General features: G+C 38.4%; 1 protein-coding gene across 1 annotated transcript in view; it reads right to left on the bottom strand.

Annotated features, from left to right (window-relative positions):
• Positions 1 to 21,516, bottom strand: part of OVCH1 (ovochymase 1) — a 110,047-nt gene extending 88,531 nt beyond the window's left edge. Inside the window, exons 1-9 of the mRNA XM_052640608.1 lie at positions 21,483 to 21,516; positions 20,407 to 20,525; positions 20,022 to 20,119; positions 19,106 to 19,278; positions 16,325 to 16,420; positions 15,571 to 15,722; positions 13,898 to 14,084; positions 1,902 to 1,976; positions 299 to 479 (exon numbers count right to left, since the gene is read on the bottom strand). Of these exons, the coding sequence (XP_052496568.1) occupies positions 299 to 479; positions 1,902 to 1,976; positions 13,898 to 14,084; positions 15,571 to 15,722; positions 16,325 to 16,420; positions 19,106 to 19,278; positions 20,022 to 20,119; positions 20,407 to 20,525; positions 21,483 to 21,516 (1,115 nt within the window). The remainder of the gene's footprint in view (positions 1 to 298; positions 480 to 1,901; positions 1,977 to 13,897; positions 14,085 to 15,570; positions 15,723 to 16,324; positions 16,421 to 19,105; positions 19,279 to 20,021; positions 20,120 to 20,406; positions 20,526 to 21,482) is intronic.

Genomic DNA, 21,516 nt, shown 5'->3' with positions numbered 1-21,516 from the left:
CTTAGTGACTAAAACAACAAACAACATGATTATTGTTGTTCAGTTAACAAGTCAGGCTCCTAGGTCCTTCACTATCTCCCAGAGTTTGCTCAAATTCATGTCTATTGAGTTGGTGATGCTACCTAACCATCTCATTCCCTCCTGCCCCCTTCTCCATTTGCCTTCAGTCTTTCCCAGCATCAAGGTCTTTTCCAGTGAGTTGGCTCTTCATATCAGCTGGCCAAGGAATTGGAGTTTCAGCTTTAGCAAGCAACATGGTACATGAATACATTAATAAAATATCATCAGCCTCACTCACGATTGCACACAATGCGCTGCAGTCAGAATCCAAATCGAGTTGATGATGGCACCTCCACAATGGTGATTGCCGAGAAACCTCAAACCCACCTGCCATGGCCAACAGTGGGGGCAGGCTTCTACTCCTCCTGCAATTCTTCTAGAAAGCCACTGGGGACTAAACGGAGGGATGCCACAGACACCTACAGCAAAGGAGATCAAACCAATGACCCATTCAACTGAAATAACTAAGAACACACCCCTCCCCAGTATGTCTTGCCATAGTCAACAGTGGAAATTGGAGAAGGAAACGGCAGCCCACTCCAGTACTCTTGCCTACCAAATTCCATGGATGGAGGAGCCTGGTGAGCTACAGTCCATGGGGTCACAAAGAGCTGGACACAACTGAGTGACTTCACAACAACTTCACAACTAGTCAACAGTAGCAATTCCCAAACACCAGATGAGTTTCAAGAAGATGCAGATTCCTAAGACTCATCTCTGAAGAATTTGATTTTAAAAGCTTGCCTAGGTGACTCTGCTAACCAGTCAGGTTTTATAGGTACTGACCTACAGAATTATGGGCTTCCCTAGAGGCTCAGTGGTAAAGAATCCACCTGCCAATGCAGGAAGATCCCCTGGAGAAGGAAATGGAAACCCATTCCAGTATTCCATGGAAAACCCATGGAGAGAGGAGCCTGGTGGGCTACAGTCCATGGGGTTGCAAAGAGTCAGACATGAATTAGTAACAGAACAACAATAACTACAGAATTGTATTTATTCATTCATTTAACAAATACTTAATTAGTACTTGGTGTTATCAGGCACTGCTCTAGACATTGGTGATGTATCAGTGAATAGAACAGACAAAAATCCTGGCTCTCATGGAACTTACATTCTAGTAGGAAAATTCAGTTTGTTAGCAAAGGGTATGCAGTTCTTTATTATATGTTCTTATTTTATGTCTCTTTCTCATTGTTTGAAACCATTTACAAATCCCCAAACATGCCAAATTTGCTTAGACATCCAAATGCCGTTCTCTTGTCTAGAATACTGCTGTGACTCAGATCAAATACTGTCTTCCCCATGAAGCCTTCTCTGACTCCCCTTCAAGAAGCAGACATCTTTCCTTCTTTACAGCTCCTTGTGCAACTTTCTACTACAAATCATCAACTATAATATATATAACACATGCATACAGAGCAATGAAAGATCATAATATTTAACATAACACTTAAGGTTATAATGAAATTAAAAATTAAAAGTGTGTTAAAAAACAAACCCCCAAAACTTTGCTTTCTCCTTTTGCCCATAAATGCAAAATCATATTACAGAATCTGGAAAGATATTTTAAATTTGAAATTGGCATATGAATAGATGAAGAAAACAGATTGCTCTCTGTACCTCTTTCTTCCTATCCTAAAGCTTAATTCTTTCTTCCCTCTATTTATGGAGCCCATGCAAAAACCCAAACAGAATTCTAAAAATTTCATGAGCCTAAATATAAAACCCATTCTTCCTCACTGCAAAGTATTATCAATGTAAGATGAGGCTTTTGAAAATAGATATCTAGTTAAACAAGAAAGAAGATTAAATAGATCATAATCACATGGCTATCAACTCACCATGTGGAATAACTTTTGCAGAAGATATAGGATTGGTTTTGGGAAATGATGTTGATCCAATTTTGTTTAAAGAGTCTGTAGAGAAAAAATATAATTGAAAGTATTTACAGTAGCCTAAACTAGCTGAGTCACTTGCTTATGCTGGTCAATCATAAAACCACTCTTAAGTTGACCTTTCAAATGCTAAATGCCAGATGCCATACATGTGATTTGGTGGTATAACTCTTAATATTCCTGTTGTCTTCTAAGCATTACCTCCTTCTTTGGCCTCATGCAGAGAAGGCAATGGCACCCCACTCCAGTGCTCTTGCCTGGAAAATCCTATGAACGAAGGAGCCTAGTAGGCTGCAGTCCATGGGGTCGCTAAGAGTTGGATACGACTGAGCGACTTCCCTTTCACTTTTCACTTCCATGCATTGGAGAAGGAAATGGCAACCCACTCCAGTGTTCTTGCCTGGAGAATCCCAGAGACGGGGGAGCCTTGTGGGCTGCCATCTATGGGGTCACACAGAGTTGGACATGACTGAAGTGACTTAGCTTAGCTTAGCTTTGGCCTCATGACATTACTCTTTTTTTTTTTTTTTTAAATATATATATATCTATGGTCATCTCTTTCCAATCTCAGTCTTTTTTTCAGGGTCAATTCTTTAGTCTGAAAAATATTCCATGAAGTACTGTACATAGCTTTATTTGTATTCATTTACATATATATGACTTCCAAATGTCTCTCTTCAATCTAAATCTCCTTCCTGAATTCTAGATCTAGACTAGATCTAGAACTACAAATTCTAGGACTGCTGGATATGTCCATCTTGATCTCTCACAATCTCATAAAAGTCCGGGTATCTCAAACAGAAGCCATCGATTTTAACAGTCAAAATGGTCTTGCAATGCTTCCCTGTATCATTTAATGACCCTTATGGCAGAAAGTGAAGAGGAACTAAAAAGTCTCTTGATGAAAGTAAAAGTGGAGAGTGAAAAAGCTGGCCTAAACCTCAACATTCAGAAAACGAAGATCATGGCATCTGGTTCCATCACTTCATGGGAAATAGATGGGGAAACAGTAGAAACAGTGTCAGACTTTATATTTTGGGGCTCTAAAATCACTGAAGATGGTGATTGCAGCCATGAAATTAAAAGATGCTTACTCCTTGGAAGAAAAGTTATGACCAAAACCTAGATAATATATTCAAAAGCAGAGATATTACTTTGCTGACTAAGGTCCATCTAGTCAAGGCTATGGTTTTTCCAGTGGTCACGTATGGATGTGAGAGTTGGACTGTGAAGAAGGCTGAGCGCCGAAGAATTGATGCTTTTGAATTGTGGTGTTGGAGAAGACTCTTGAGTATCCCTTGGATTGCAAGGAGATCCAATCCATTCTGAAGGAGATCAGCCCTGGGATTTCTTTGGAAGGAATGATGCTAAAGCTGAAACTCCAGTACTTTGGCTACCTCATGTGACGAGTTGACTCATTGGAAAAGACTCTGCTGCTGGGAGAGACTGGGGGCAGGAGGAGAAGGGGACGACACAGGATGAGATGGCTGAACGGCATCACTGACTCGATGGACGTGAGTCTGAGTGAACTCCAGGAGTTGGTGATGGACAGGGAGGCCTGGTGTGCTGCGATTCATGGGGTCACAAAGAGTCAGACACAACTGAGTGACTGAACTGAACTGAACTGAACCATCTAGCCAGCCACTCAGGCTAGAATCCTGAAAATCATGCTGGAAATTTTCTTCATATACCTCCTCTCATAAAACATAACTAATCAAGCAATGTCAGAATAAATTATTATAATGACTTGCTCACACTCTCCTTGCAAGTGAGTTTACCCCTAACCTCGATTGCCATTTCTATGTTACTGCTAAGGTTTGAACTTTGGCTCTACCTCTTGCCAGCTCTGCATCTTTGGGAAAGTTACTTAACTCCTCTAAGCCTCTATTCCCTCATCTGTGAAAAGCAGAACAGTATACAAACCTTTTTGGTTTGTACTGAGGAATAAAGTAATACTGTATGTGAAGTGATTAGTTCATACCTGGTACAGGGTAAATAGTCAATAAATATTAACTAGACATCCTATGTGACTGGTGATGGAGGTAAACTCCAATGCTGTAAAGAACAATATTACATAGGAACCTGGAATGTTAGGTCCAGGAATCAAAATAAATTGAAAGTGGTCAAACAGGAGATGGCAAGAGTGAGCATAGACATTTTGGGAATCTGTGAACTAAAATGGACTGGAATGGGTGAATTTAACTCAGATGACCATTATATCTACTACTGTGGGCAAGAATCCCTTAGAAGAAATGGAGTAGCCCTCATAGCCAACAAAAGAGACCAAAATGCAGTTCTTGGGTGCAATCTCAAAAACGACAGAATAATCTCTGTTTGTTTCCAAGGAAAACCATTCAAATCACAGTAATCCAACGCTATGCCCCAACCAGTAATAAAAAGGTGATGTTGAATGGTTCTATGAAAACCTACAAGACTTTCTAGAACTAACACCCAAAAAAGATGTCCTTTTCATCATAGAGGACTGGAATGCAAAAGTAGGAAGTCAAGAGATTTCTGGAGTAACAGCAAGTGTGGCCTTGGAGTACAAAATGAAGCAGGATGAATGCTAACAGAGTTTTGCCAAGAGAACACACTGGTTATAGCAAACAGCCTCTTCCAACAACACAAGAGGTGACTCTACACATGGACATCACCAGATGGTCAGTACTGAAATCAGATTGATTATATTATTTGCAGCCAAAGATGGAGGAGCTCTATACAGTCAGCAAAAATAAGACCGGGAGCTGACTGTGGCTCATGAACTCATTATTGAAAAATTCAGATTAAATTGAAGAAAGTAGGGAAAACCACAAGACCACTCAGGTATGACCTAAATCAAATCCCTTATGATTATACAGTAGAAGTGACAAATAGATTCATGGGATTAGATCTGATAGACAGAGTGCCTGAAGACCTATGGACAGAGGTTCGTGACATTTTACAGGAGGCAGTGATCAAGACTATCTCCAAGAAAAAGAAATGCAAAAAGACAAAATGGTTGTCTGAGAAGCCTTCACAAATAGCTGAGGAAAAAAGAGAAGCTAAAGGCAAAGGGGAAAAGGAAATATATACCCATTTGAATGCAGAGTTCCAAAGAATAGTGAGGAGAGATAAGAAAGTCTTCCTCAGCAATCAATGAAAAGAAATATAGGGAAAACAATAGAGTGGGAAAGACTAGAGATCTCTTCAAAAAAATTAGAGATACCAAGATGGGCACAATAATCGAAAGAAATGGTATGGACCTAAGAGAAGCACAAGATATTAAAAACAGGGGGGCAAGAAAACACAGCAGAACTATAAAAAATATATCTTCATGACCCAGATAACCATGATGGTGTGATCACTCACCTAAAGCCAGACATTCTGGGATGTGAAGTCAAGTGGGCCTAAGGAAGCATCACCACAAAGAAAGCTAAGGCAGGTGATGGAATTTCAGCTGAACTATTTCAAATTCTAAAAGATGATGCTGTGAAAGTGCTGCACTCAATATGTCAGCAATAATGGAAAACCCAGGAGTGGCCACAGGACTGGAAAAGGTCAGTATTCATTCCAATTCAACAGAAAGGCAATGCCAAAGAATGCTCAAACTACCACACAATTGCACTCATCTCACACATTAAAAAAGTAATGCTCAAAATTCTCCAAGCTAGGCTTCAACAGTACGTGAACCGTGAAATTTCAGATGTTCAAGGTGGATTTAGAAAAGGCAGAGGAATGAGAGATCAAACTGCTAACATCTGCTGGATCATCAAAAGAGCAAGAGAGTTCCAGAAAAATATCTACTTCTGCTTTATTGACTATGCCAAACCCTTTCACTGTGTAGATCACAACAAACTGTGGAAAAGTCTTAAAGAGATGGGAATACCAGACCACTTAACCTGCCTCCTGATAAATCTGTATGCAGGTCAAGAAGCAACAGTTAGAACTGGACATGGAACAACAGATTGGTTCTAAATCGGGAAAGGAGCACATCAAGGCTGTATATTGTCACCCTGCTTATTTAACTTATATGCAGAGTACATCATGAGAAATGCTGGGCTGGATGAAGCACAAGCTGGAATCAAGATTGCTGGGAAAAATATCAATAACCTCAGATATGCAGATGACACCACCCTTATGGCAGAAAGTGAAGAGGAACTAAAAAGCCTCTTAATGAAAGTGAAAGAAGAGAGTGAATAACTTGGCTTAAAACTCAACATTCAGAAAACAAAGATCATGGCATACGGTCCCACCACTTCATTTTTGAATTGAAGTGACTTCATTTTGAGGGGCTTCAAAATCACTGCAGACAGTGACTGCAGCCATGAAATTAAAAGACTCTTGCTCCTTGGAAAAGCCATGACCAGCCTGGACAGCATATTAAAAAACAGAGGTCCATCTAGTCAAAGCTATGGTGTTTCCAGTAGTCCTGTATGGATGTGAGATTTGGACTATAAAGAAAGCTGAACGCTCAAGAATTGATGCTTTTGAACTGTAGTGTTGGAGAAGACTCTTGAGAGTCCCTTGGACTGCAAGGAGATCCAACCAGTCCATCCTAAAGGAGATCAGCCTGAATATTCATTGGAAGGACTGATGGTGAAGCTGAAACTCCAATACTTAGGCTACCTGATGTGAAGACTGACTCTTGAAAAGACCCTGATGCTGGGAAAGATTGAAGGAGAGAGGAGAAGGGGACAACAGTGGATGAGATGGTTGGATGGCATCACTGACTCAATGGACTTGAATTTGAGTAAGCTCCAGGATTTGGTGATGGACAGGGAAGCCTGGCATGCTGCAGTCCATAGGGTGGCAAAGAGTCAGACACAACTGAGTGACTGAACTGAACTTACTGAGAAGAACAGGCAACTAGGGAATGAGAAGATTAGAAGGATGATATCAAGCAGATGCTGTTTAACTAAGTTACTTGTCACATTCTGATATTCATTTGACTATGGAATTGATGGTTATTTCCTGATTTCATTGCCATTTTAAAATGTTGGTATCATTAACATTTGTTCAGGGCTTGCTAACCTTTTAACTTTCTCTTCTAGGTGATGAAAACTGAATAGAATTGCTACCGGGAGACAAGTTCTCCCTGTGGTCATGGCAACGAACAGAACACATTTACTCTGAAGACCAAATGAAAGTGAATTGAGAGGTGGGCTCTTGAATTCAGCTGGACCAGAGCAGAGTTGCTTTACAAATTATCAGCTACGTGGCTGATCTTGGGCTAGAATGGGAGAGGGATGGAAGGAGGGAGGGACGGAAGGATGGAGGAGGGAAGGATGGAGGGAGGGAAGGATGGAGGGAGGGAGGGAACACTGTTTTCTGCAGCTCTGGGTCCTGGCCTTTAACAAATTTGGTTCTTCTACTAAACTACTTATTCTTGTAAGTTGTGTTTCCTTATGCCTCTTTATTCTTCAGAGGCTAACCTCTGTGCCATTTTCTTAAGCAGGTGCTGCCCCCCTTTATGGCAAACCTTCTGGGTACCTCAGAATTGAACTCTTTAGACCCCTCCTCAGTGAGAACACAGCCCTTTGAGCTTACGTGAACTTCTTTTAAAAAAATTTATTTAATTGGAGGATAATTGCTTTACAATATTGTGATGGTTTTTGCATACATCAGCATGAATCAGTCATAGGCACACATGTGTCCTCTCCCTACTTAACCCCCCTCCCAGCTCCCTTCTATCCCATCCCTCCAGGTTAAGCCTGTTATACAGTGAAGTAGGTCAGAAAAAGAAAGACAAATTTTGCATATTAATACATGTATATGGAATCTACAAAGATGGTACCTATGATCCTATGTGCAAGGCAGTAAAGGAGATAGATTTTTGGACTCAGTGGGAGGAGAGGATAGGATGACTTGAGAGAACAGCATTGAAACATATACACTACCATAAGTAAAATAGATAGCCAGTAGAGTTAGAACTTTACCTTTTATCACAACTGTTCATTGACTTCTTTGTCTTCCCAAATATTTGAGGACAGTTTGGCATCTCCAGACCCATATTTATTTTCCTAATCTAGATTTTAGTGCCACAGGACAAAAATAACTCTTCAAAGCCTGCCTTATGTTTCCACTCTTGTGAAGTAAAATTAACAAGGGTGAATGGGAGAAGCAGAAGAGGAGTGATTTATTTTTAGTGCTCTTCACTAGTTTAGAAAAAAAATGTTAACTGGATAAATTAAAAAAGAATCTTGTTCTTAACCAATAGACATAATTTTTGGTTTTCTTTGTTCACCAGGTCAATCTATTGTACTTTGTTTTCGTTGGACTGTTTTGATTTCACTTATAGGTGTATATGTATATGTGTATATTCCATTATTTTAATTATTATTTGCCTAATTTTGTAACTGCCATTTTCTGAGGTTCATCTTTGGTTTCTCATTTTTGGGTATTTGTTTTAATCTCACTTAATGCCATAACAAACCACTTGTGAAATCTTTGTTCCTGAGCAAAGATCAAGCCCTGAGCCTTTGGAGTGGGAGCACTGCCTCCAAAACCCTAGACTACCAGAGAGCTAACCCTGAGGAATATCAAATAGTGAGAAGTTACACAAAGGAAACCACTTGAATACAAGACCCAGCATCACCCAACCAACAGTAGCACCCTGTACTAAACAACAAACAAAACAAAAATACAAACCCAACCATCAACAGACAGGATTACCACCTCAGTCAGCCTTGCCCATCAGAGGAAAAACAAACTTACTCAGCACAAATCTCACCCTATCAAAAACCTTGAAAACAGATTGGAGAAAATGCAAAAATCAGTTAACAAAGACCTAGAAGAATTAAAGAATAAACATATAGAGACAAACAATACAATTACTGAGATTAAAAATACTCTAGAAGGAATCAATAGCAGAATATCTGAAGCTGTAGCATATCTCTGGGAGGATATCAAACACACCAATATTTGAATTATAGAGGTCCCATAAGAAGAAGAGAAAAAGAAAAGGTATGAGAAAATTTTTGAAGAGATTATAGTTGAAAATTTCCCCAACATGGAACAAGAAATAATCAAGTTCAAGAGGTGCAAAGAGTCCTGTACAGGATAAACTCGAGGAGAAACACACCAAGACACATATTAATTAAACTAACAAAGACTAAACACAAAGAAAGAACATTAAAAGCAGCAAGGGAAAAGCAACAAGGAACATACAAGGGAAACCCCATACGTTTAACAGCTGCTATTTCAGCAGAAACTCTGCAAGCCAGAGGGGAATGGCAGGATATATTTAAAGAAGAAAGGGAAAAATCTAAAACCAAGATTACTGTACCCAGCAAGGATCTCATTCAAAATTGATGGAGAAATCAAAAGCTTTTTAGTCAAGCAGAAGTTAAGAGAATTCAGTACCACCAAACCAGCTTTACAACAAATCTTAAAGGGACTTATATAGTCAAGAAATACAAAAGAAGAAAAAGATCTACAAAATCAATCCCAAACAATTAAGAAAATGGCAATAGAAATTGCAATAAATGGCAATGTATATCAATAATTACTTTAAATGTAAACAGATTAAATGCTCCAACCAAAAGACACAGACTGGCTAAATGGATACAAAAATAAGAACCATCTATATGCTGTCTACAAGAAACCTACTTCAGACTCCAAGACACATATAGACTGAAAGTGAGAGAATGGAAAAATATATCCCATGCAAATGGGAAGCAAAAGAAAGCTGGAGTAACAATCCTCATATCAGACAAAATAGACCTTAAAATAAAGAAGATTACAAGAGATAAGGAAGGACACTACATAATGATCAAGGGATCAGTCCAAGAGGAAGACATAACAATTGCAAGTATCTATTCACCCAACATAGGAGCACCTCAATACATAAGACAAAAACTAACAGACATAAAAGGAAAAATTGACAGTAACACAATACTAGCAGGAGACTTTAACACCCTACTCACACCAATGGACAGATCATCAAAACAAAAATTGATAAGGAGACACAAATCTTAAATGATGCATTAGATGAGGTGGATCTCATTGATGTCTTCAGGACATTCCATCCAACTGTAGAAGAACACACTGCCTTCTTAAGTGCACATAGGACATTCTCCAGGATAGACCACATCTTGGATCACAAATCAAACCTCACTAAAATTAAGAAAACGGAAATCATAACAGGCATCTTCTTTGACCACAGTGCTATGAGGCTAGATGTCAATTACAAGAAAAAAACTGTAAGAAACATAAACATATGAAGATTAAACAATATGTTTCTAAATAACCAACAGATTACTGAAGAAATCAAAAAAGAAATAAAAAAAATCTAGAAACAAATGACAATGAAAACACAACAACTCAAAACCTATGGAATGAAGCAAAAGCAGTTCTAAGAGGGAAGCTGATCCTACCTCAAGAAACAAGAAAAACATCGAATAGACAACCTAACTTCATATCTAAAACAACTGGAAAAAGAAGAACAAAAACCCCCCAAAGTTTGTAGAAAGAAAGAAAAAAATCATAAAGATCCGCAGAAATAAATGAAAAAGAAATGAAAGAAATAATGAAGATTAATAAAACTAAAAGTTGGTTCTTTGAGAAGATAAAATTAACACACCTTTAGCCAGATTCATTAAGAAAAAAAGAAGAATCAAATCAAAAAAAGTTAAAAGAAAATTAAAAAAAAATTAGAAGTGAAAAAGGAGAGGTTACAACAGACAATGCAGAAATACAAAAGATTATGAGACTATTATGAACAACTATATGGCAATAAAATGGATAACCTGGAAGAAATGGACAGATTCTTAGAAAAGTTCAATCTTCCAAGACTGAATCAGGAAGAAATAGAAATTATGAACAACCCAATTACAAACACTGAAACTGAAGCCGTGATCAAAAATCTCCCAAAAAACAAAGGCTCAGGATCAAATGGCTTCACAGGAGAATTCTATCAAACATTTCGAGAAGAGCTAATGCCTACCTTTCTAAAACTCTTTCAAAAAATTTCAGAGGAAGGAACATTTCCAAACTCATTCTATGAGGCCCCCATCACTCTGATACCAAAACCAGACAAAGGCAACACAAAAAAAGAAAACTATAGGCCAGTACCACCGATGAACATAGATGCAAAAATCCTCAACAAAATTTTAGCAAACAGAATTCAGCAACACATCCAAAAGCTCATACATCATGATCAAGTTGGGTTTATTCCAGGGATGCAAGGATTCTTCAATATATGCAAATCAATCAATGTGATACACCATATTAACAAATTGAAAGATAAAAACCATATTATAATCTCAATAGATGCAGAAGAAGCCTTTGACAAAATTCAGCACCCATTTATGATGAAAACTCTTCAAAAAATGGGCAGAGAAGGAACCAACTTTAACATAGTAAAGGCCATATATGATAAGCCCACAGCAAACATTATTTATTCTTAATGGTGAAAAAGTGAAAGCATTCCCTCTGAGATTAGGAACAAGACAAGGGTGTTCACTTTCACCACTATTATTCAAAATAGTTCTGAAAGTCCTAGCTACAGCAATCAGAGAAGAAAAAGAAAGAAAAGAATCCAGATTGAAAAAGAAGATGTAAAGCTCTCACTGTTTGAAGATGACATGATACCGTACATGGAAAACCCTAAGCACAGTATCAGAAAATTGCTAGAGTTAATCAGTGAATTTAGCAAAGTTACAGGATACAAAATCAATAGACAGAAATCACTTGCATTTCTATATACTAACTGAAAAATCAGAAAGAGAAATTAAGAAATCAATCCCATTCCCCTTTGCAACAAAAAGAATTAAATATCTAGGAATAAACTTATGTAAGGAGACAAAAGAACTGTATACAGAAAATTATAAGACACTAATGAAAGAAATCAAAGAACAACATAAACAGATAGAGAGATATTCCACGTTCCTGGGTAGGAAGAATCAATATTGTGAAAATGACTATACTACCAAAAGCAATCTACAGATTCGATCCCTATCAAATTACCAATGGCATTTTTCACAGAACTAGAACAAAAATTTCACAATTCATATGGAAATACAAAAGACCCCGAATAATCAAACCAGTCTTGAGAAAGACTGGAGCTGGAGGAATGGAGCTGGAGGAATCGATCTCCTGACTTCAGATTATACTACAAAGATACAGTCATCAAGACAGGATGGTACTGGCACAAAAAAAGAAATATAGGGCAATGGAACAAGATAGAAACCCCAGGAAAAAACTCATACACTTATGGGCATCTTATTTTTGACAAAGGAGCCAAGAATATACAATGGGGAAAAGACAGCCTGTTCAATAAATGGTTCTGGGAAAACTGGACAGCTACATGTAAAAGAATGAAATTAGAACACTTCCTAACACCATACACAAACTCAAAATGGATTAAAGACCTAAATGTAAGACCAGAAACTATAAAACTCTTGGAGGAAAACATAGGCAAAACACTTGATGACATAAATCAAAGCAAGATCCTATATGACCCATCTCCTAGAGTAATGGAAATAAAAGCAAAAGTAAACAAGTGGAACCTGATTAAACTTAAAAGCTTTTGCAGAGCAAAGGAAACTATAAGCAAGGTGAAAAGACAACCCTCAGAATTGGAGGAAATAATAGCAAATGAAACAACTGACAAAGGGGGGATTAATTTCCAAAATATACAAGCAGCTCACACAACTCAATATCAGAAAAATGAACAACCCAATAAAATAGAGGGAAAAAGACCTAAACAGACATTTCTCCAAAGATTTACAGATGGCTAACAAACACATGAAAAGGTGCTCAACATCGCTCATTATTAGAGAAATGGAAATCAAAACTACAATGAGAAATTGCCTCACACCAGTCAGAACATTCATCATCAAAAAGTCTACAAACCATAAATGCTGGAAAGGGTGTGAAGAGAATGCTCTTGCACTGTTGGTGGGAATGTAAATTGATACAGTCACTATGGAAGACTTTATGGAGATTCCTTAAAAAAAAAAAAGCTAGGAATAAAACCACTATATGACCCAGCAATCCCAATCCTAGGCATATACCCTGAGGAAACCAAAATTGAAAAACACACATGTATCCCATTATTCACTGCAGCACTATTTACAATAGCTAGAACATGGAAGCAACCTAGATGTCCATCGACAGATGAATGGATAAAGAAGCTGTGGTACATAAACACAATGGAATATTACTCAGCCATAAAAACAAACGCATTTGAGTCAGTTCTAATGAGGTGGATGAACCTAGCACCTATTATACAGAGTGAAGTAAGTCAGAAAGAGAAAGCTGTATTTAGCTGTATTCTAATGTATATATACAGAATCTAGAAAAATGGTGTTAAAGAATTTATTTACAAGGCAGCAAAGGAAAAACAGACACAGAGAACAGGCCTATGGATTTGGGGAGAGGGGAGGAGAGGAGATGTATGGAAAAAGTAACATGGAAACTTATTACCATATGTAAAATAGATAGCCAACGGGAATTTGCTGTATGGCTCAGGAAATTCAAACAGGGGCTCTGTATCAACCTAGAGGGGTGGGATGGGGAGGGAAATTCAAAAGGGAGGGGGTATATGTATACCTATGGCTGATTCATGTTGAGGTTTGACAGAAAACAGAAAATTCTGTAAGCAATTATCCTTCAATTAAAAAATAAATAAATTTATAAAAAAGAATCTTCTAATGACACTATTCTCAAAAACTATTTTAAAATCTCATAAGTACAAAACACATATCTCATGAAAATCTACATGACCATAAACTTGACGATCTAGTTGACATTCAAGTTAAATTGACAGATATCAGTGTTCGTGAAATCAGAGTTAAAAATTTATATACACTAGATTAGGAACAAAAACCAGCCATATTCTTATTTTAAAGCTTATTTCTGATTATATCTGCAACATAGAGTAACTATCCTTGAAATAGGCATGATCATTTTTTTGAGTTGCAGTGGATGAGGAAGGAAGAATCCACAGAAATTACACTCACCTGTCATGGTCTGTGTGATAAAATCCATCAACACAAATACCTTGGAGAAAATGCCAGGTGTTGCCTTTCTCTGCTTATTTCTGAAAGGATTCCAAACTCTAGTACAACCAGCTGCCCAGGAAATTATCCCAGCAAGAACCCAGGCTCCATCATCTCTTCTACAAACAAGTGGGCCTCCAGTGTCCCTCTTTTATGGTAGAGAAAGAGGAAATTTTAAAAGTTACAAGTTAAAAACATTTTATCAGGTTCAAAAAGATCAGCCCTCATCTCAGAGAGAGAAGTAGTAGAAGCATAAGAACTCAATGGTCATAATTCATCAACATTCTGTGTTCATCATTTTGTTTCTTCATCATTGGTTTCAAAGGACTATCCTCTTATTCAGATGTAAACTCCTTCCACTCACTTCATGCAATCTTGTCAAGCTAACCCTTAATTTCTCTCTTCCTCCTAGTCTTTTGGGAACAATTCAAAATCAATGGAAGGAGGAGGGGGAGTTCACAGATAATGCTTCCGTTATAGCATTCTAGGAAAGACTGGATCACATTCCAAGCCCACAATATCAGTGAATAGAGCCCCCAAGTTCACGCAATGGCTCAAGGCTTTTAAAACAGAATGCCTGGGAACTTATTTTGTCCCAGGGGCTATATATAAAGGATCCCATTGGCTCTCAAACTAGCGGATAAAGGAGCCACACTTTCAGGATCTTTTAATAATTCTTCATAACAATGTGTTGCTTTGAAAACACATGCCAATTGGTATCAGATTGAATCCCCTCTAAAGGAACAGAATTGTTTGACAACTTTATCCAGAAAATACTTACCTGTGAAGGATGAGGCAGTAAGTCTACCTATATTCCAATTTAGAAAGCAGAATAATTGTAAATGTCTATCTCCTTCCTACCACACTCCCTGGCCCTTATTCCGTCACCCCCTAGAAGAAAAATTAAACATTTTCCCAACAGAAAATTTTAGAGAGCTCCCCATGGCAGTTTCAAGCTGCTTGTTGGCAAAGAATAAAGACTCTCTGCTCCTTCATTTTAAGAAAAACAATTATAATTAAAACTTAAAATTCACATCTATCACAAACTGGCCTCCCTTTCCTTTCTTGTCAGAGTTGGTCCTCTTTGTGAAGTTGTTGTGTTGGCCTTGGAATGTTGTCATATACAACATCTTTTACCCCACAGTTACTGTAGCTATGCCATCTTTGGTCACACTCTATGTAAATATTGCATTCCTCACTAAAGCTTGAGAAAAGTTAAAATGTTTAACAAAAGGCAGAATGAAAAATAATCACAGCTAGCCTAATTCATTTGCCAAAGTGGTCATCTTATTTGATTTCATTAGATTGGAAATGTTGAAACCATCTTCCTTGCCTGACCTCTTCACTCCCCCACAAAGAGGTACAGGGGTAAGGATGCACATGGGACAGAAAAGAATCCTCTCAGCTCTGGTCAAGGCAAGTTTTTCAGTAGAAATCAGATGGAAAGATGAGGGAAAAGCGAAATCTTAAAGAAGTAATCCCTCAAAAGCAACCCAGAAGCCACTCTCATCCACAAGATAGTGGGTGAATAACTGGACTGGTTTATGTTAGGAGGACTAGTGTGCTGCAGTCCATAGGGTCACAAAGAGTTGGACATGACTGGGCAACTGAACAACAACAACAATGCTTATTACCTGGCAGGCATCCTTTTCCCCATGAGGAAAACTGGCACACAACATGTCCCTTCCCAGGGGAGGAAGGTTCATGCCCCTGAGCATGGCACCACATGTTCTGTCATCCATAATGGGAACTACGGCTTCTTGTAGGATATTTGAATATTCTGATGCTGTGGAGAATGGACTGGTAAGTTGGTCAACAATTGTCCCCACTTAAAGAAACCTACAAGAAGCTTACAAGTTTAGAATTGGTAGATGTTTAACCAAAATGTAGAAGTAATTTTTTTTTTATAGCTCTGAATATTTTTCCCTAAAATCTCACACTAGTGACAAAGGGCTTTTTTTAAATCAGATTTTTAATGTAACATAGGCAATTGTAGCTTCTCTGAATATATGTTTAAATGTTTCCTCAAGAGGAAAACTTTAGTTAGTAAAAGCAATATTTTGTAACGTTCTTTGCTTTTTAAAAATCACAATACCAAAGATAAGGAAGCGGAACTATTGTTACTTTACTGTATTCTTCTTCATCTATTATATTTACTTCCTGTTCCTGACCCTAATACACCTAACCAAAATGGCAGCAGGAGGAATTTTATGTAGAGCCTTAAGTATAGCCTTTTTTTGGTGAAGACAACCAGAAGTCTTCCCTGAGTTAGAACTCAGACAGGATAAAACAAGGATAAATGTATTATTTAAGACCAAAACATTTCTGATTCCAATGGGCATGTAAAGGAGCCCAGAAGAAATATTACATTCTTTTGATGTCTCTTACTCTCTGAAATCTTGCCCCATCCACTGGCCATGCAAAGAATCCCTTCTTCAAATTTATCACCTCTATGGGGAATACAGATTGGCTGAACAGTAGTTCCTGAAAACAACAACAATAATAAAAAATCATAAGAGTCACAGACAAGTGATCCTATATATATTTGGAAACTGACATCTGCTTGATGTCATAGCTTCCACACTTTCTTCCTAAATGTAATTAATGATATTTTAAAGATTTTTTTCTCTCTCAAAAGAACTATCCCATATTCATAGAAATTTAGAAAGTGCTAAGGAAAACAACCCATTGTTAAAAGTACCAAAATGACCTTCCCCAACTACCAACATTTTAGGATGCACCCTTGTTCTTAAGGGGCTTCCCTCATAGCTCAGTTGGTAAAGGATCCACCTTCAATGAGGGAAACCCCAATTCGATTCTTAGGTCAGGAAGATCCTCTGGAGAAGAGATAGGCTACTCACTCCAGTATTCTTGAGCTTCCTAGTGGCTCAGCTGGTAAAGAATCCACCTGCAATGTGGGAGACCTGGGTTCGATCCCTGGGTTGGGAAGATCCCCTGGAGAAGAGAAAGGCTACCCACTCCAATATTCTGGCCTGGAGAATTTCATGGACTGTATAGTCCATGGGGTGGCAAAGAGTCAGACACAACTGAGCAACTTTCACTTCACTTCACTTGCTCTTAAGGGATAGTTTTTCACTCAAGTAATTGAGCACTGTTATGTGGCAAGAGGTCTTCTAGCCCTCAGTAAAAAATGACCAGGAAAAATCCCTGCCCTTACAGAATGTAGATCTGAGCATGAATGAGTGTGAGTGTTAGTGAGAGAGAAAGAGAGAGTGAGTTTGGGGTGAAATAGAAGCAATAAATCTAATAATTTAGCTATTATGTAATATGTGCTCTGATTTTTCAAAAAAAAATCAGGAAGCCATAAGAAAGATGAGAAGTCTGGGGATTAGGGAATATGGCAAGGGTGATGTAATTTGTAAAATGGCAGTCATGCCAAGTTCCATTGAGCAGAGCCTTGAAGGAGCTGAGGGAAGAAATCAGGCAGTCATCTCTGTGGAAAGTATCTGAAGAAGAAAAAAACAAAATGGAAATTTCCTACAGTGGAATCATATCATATATGTCTTAGGAACAGTGAGGATTCCAGGATGTCTGGAGCAGACTAAACAAAAGAAATTCTAGTAAAAAATGAACAAAAAAAGAGGTTGGCTACAGGGTTAGGATGATGGGTGATGTCAGCTAAGAAGCTAAGAACACTGATTTGCATCTGAGTGTAATGGAGAACCACTGAAGTGTTTTGAGCAGAGTAATAAAATCTGATTTACATTTCAAAAGTATTATTCTGGCTGCTGGATTAATTATAAAAACTAGGGATGCAAGAGAGGAAGTTGGAGATGATTCAAGAGACCATCCAAATTAACCCAGGCAAGAAATGATGGGAGCCTGGAGCAGGATGTAGGAGAGGAGAGGGTGAGACAAGCAATATAATTTTTCTGATGGATTCGATATAGAGTGTGAGAGAAAGAAGAATGAGCAATGAGTATGGTCAATGTCTCTATTTAATTCAACTATTGTTACCAATTCCAACTATGTTCATATATTTAAGTTTTATTGACTCCATTTCAAGTCTTCCTTTTCAGTTAATAGTTTCTTGTTTGTTGGTCATTTTTGATAGACTTTTACTTATTTAAACTTAAAACTTACTTTGTAGCATGTATATCATTTTAACATCTGTAATCTTGGAATGTCTGATTCTGGTTGTTACTTTGGACTCTGGTGGCAACTTTGTCTGCTTTTAATTGTGTGTGCTCTCAATCATTAAAGCTCTATGGGAGTACATTCAAGCTGAGATTTAAGGTTCATGTCTTCAAAGAGAATTTACTACCTTTGCTTCTGCCAGAAACCCAATTACTCACCTGGAACAACTTCAAAATCTTGGCTTAGAGTTTTGGGGACGGGTAATGTGAGTGCCAGCTTCAAACCTGAATGAAGGCTAGCTCAGGAAAATAGATATTTCTGAGAGCCCTCCGTTCAGGGCCAAGGTTCAAGCAGGTGAATTTTCCTTATTCCCTCACTTTAGGTGGCATATTTTCCTGTCTCTTTCCCTCCGTTTGTAAAGCATCACCTTTCAAGAAGTCCCAGGTTACATACATGGAAGGTTCCAATCAGACTCTCTGCTCCCACATCCTACTCCCACGCAGGCTCCTTGCGTGGAAAGTTAAGGTTATAGGCTCTTAAAGATCATTTAAATGCTTCAATGGCAGTCACTTGACTTCAGTGTCTGGCTAACTCCTTTGAATTTGTTCTCTTTCATTGTTTTTGGTCACTGAACACTTCCCTTTCCTGTGTTTTTTAAAGTAGGCTTTTAATATTTTGTCTAGAATGCTTAGATTATCTGTACTGAGAATGGTGTCAAATATCTTGTCCATGATAATGACAGAAAGGAGAAATCTGAGGACATTTTCAAATGTCCCATACTCCTTAGTTAGAGATGAGTACAGGTAGATGGTCTAGAATATTGCCCAGCCAAGACACTGGAGTATTTAAAATGCTGATTAAGCATACATAAGTTGCTTATTACTGGTACTTATAGCCTGTGCAGTACTTTTGATATGTTTTAGATTAAACAAAATTATTTTTAAGGAATAAAATTTAGCTATTCTAATATTACTAGATATATATACACATAGAAATTAAAGTTTACTGGTAAAAATTAATAAATATAGCTTTTTCCATTACATCTTTTGTATTCTAACTCTCCCTACTTACCAAACTTGACTTTGAGTTTTAGATATAGCAGTGCAATATTAAAACTCATATATCCAAGTCTGTTGTATTCAGGATGGATAATAATTTTTGAGACAGGACTATTCTGTTCCTCCTTATCCTTCTGAAAGAGGTTGTACTCCCCAGCAGTCACTGTCAGACTCTTAATTTGCTTCCTAAAACCAAACAGAAATCTTTCAGTAAGTATAATCCTTTCCTCCAGGAAAGGCTGTCTTGATTTCATGTAATTAACATGATTAATGTATCTTTAGAGATTTCCAAATCTTAAAAGAAGATGTACTTTTATTAGTGATTATTACTATTGTTATAATTTCTATAAATTATAGCTATCTACAAAAAGTCATGGTTTTCGATCATGGAGTGTTTTCATTCTGTGAACTCTTTCTCCTATTGTCACTCATCTTTCTGCAAAAATATTCAGGTATCTTTTGTACATAAACCAGTCTCTCTCTATATATATATGCTCTACCATTTTAAACAAGATATAAAAGTTGTTCCTACTGTCCTTCTTTTTCTCTTATTAGCATACTCTTTTAATAGTATTTTTCTCTCCTAATTACTGAAAAGTAGATTATTAAAACATTGGCTCATCCATTTAACATTCGATGCTAATACTTTATTAGAACCAGTAACCATCAACCCACCCTCCACTGACTCTACAAATCATAGATTATGTGTGGAATCTTTGAGGTCTCTGATTAGTAGAGTAGAAAGCACAAGAAATCTTGGGCTACACACAAGCGTCTGGGAATCAGGAAAGTCAGTCAGTAGGTGGACCAGATGGAAAAAATTAAGAAAGGGACTAAGGTTGAACCTTGCACAGCATTTAGGGCATTGACTCTCCCAGTCCAATTGCCATGGATCAAGGTCTGATAAGTAATGGAAATCCAAAACTTACTCATTGAGGCTAATCAGGCAATGTACTGCTGTAACAACCAGATCATTTTGAATCAAACTTCCTCCACAGAAGTGGTGTCCACCTAATTTCAGGGAGACCTGCCCAAGAAAAAAGTCAGGAACACAACTAATATACATCTCCACATAGATGTCATCTCCTTCAAAAACATTTGAAATCAACTCTTCTAATATGATGTCACATTAAGATACTGATACATTCAATAAATTGGTTAGTAAGAGATTTCTTAGGAAGCAAACTTTTTGACAGTGAGGTCAAGTGGGGGTCCATAGTAAAATTACCTGTTAAGCTGGAGTTATGGTATCTAAAAATAGAGAACTAATTCACCATTAGCTCATTAAGAAATCAATGTCTTTATCACACTCACCTGCCATGGGTGTCCACCAACTGTTGAATTTCTCCAACTACTAATTCTAGAGAAGAACCCAGATTCCAAGACAGTTTCTATACTTTTCAAACCAACTGCACGAATTCTGTACTTCAGTCCTGTGTGGGAGAGCAAATGTGTCACACACACACACACCCACACACACACACACACACACACACACACCCACACACCCACCCCCCACCTCATGTCAGGGTTCACTGTATCCAGATTTCCATTCTGGGGTTTTATTCCCCAGGTGCAGATGTTCACTCAGCTGGAGGCTACCCCCTTTTCTCAAAATATCCACGACCTGAGACCCCCTTTTCTCAAAATATCCACGACCTGAGACCCCCTTTTCTCAAAATATCCCCCACCTGTCCCACTCGCACCTCATTGACTAGCACTTGCCTGGTGACTCTCCCTGCCCTTTGCAGCCTGAGCTGCCTCAACAAAAACAGACCTGGTCACTGAATGAGGCCCCTCTCCCTCTAGTGAGGGATTCGGGGCTTTCCCTGGGAGGATTGCTGCTGCTGCTGCTAAGTCGCTTTAGTTGTGTTCGACTCTGTGCGACCCCACAGACGGCAGCCCACTAGGCTTCCCCATCCCTGGGATTCTCCAGGTAAGAACACTGGAGTGGGTTGCCATTTCCTTCCCCAATGCATGAAAGTGAAAAGTGAAAGTGAAGTCGCTCAGTCGTGTCCGAATCTTCGAGACCCCAGGGACTGCAGCCCACCAGGCTCCTCCGTCCATGGGATTTTCCAGGCAAGAGTACTGGAGTGGGGTGCCATTGCCTTCTCCGGGAGGGTTAACATGGCATAATTTAGGTGGAATGAAAGATACTGGAGAACATACACTGCTCTGAAACAGAGTCACTGGATTTTAAGTTACTTCCACTTGGTTATCTTTCCTGGAGAAAAATCTTTAGCACCAGCAAGGTTAACAGATGTGCCTAAAAACTTGAACTTCAGAATCTAAAAGATTTCAGAATATTCGGCCCAGGCAATTCGTGGGCACACCTGGCCCTTTTCTTTGTTGGCCTAGGGAAGAATGAAGGTACCCGGGACCTGGCTCACCTTGGCTGGGCGGGGGGTGGACCACCAGCAACAT

Source organism: Budorcas taxicolor, chromosome 5 (assembly GCF_023091745.1).
Source record: "Budorcas taxicolor isolate Tak-1 chromosome 5, Takin1.1, whole genome shotgun sequence".
Taxonomy (NCBI): Eukaryota; Metazoa; Chordata; class Mammalia; order Artiodactyla; family Bovidae; genus Budorcas; species Budorcas taxicolor.
This window is presented reverse-complemented; position numbering and strand designations above follow the sequence as displayed.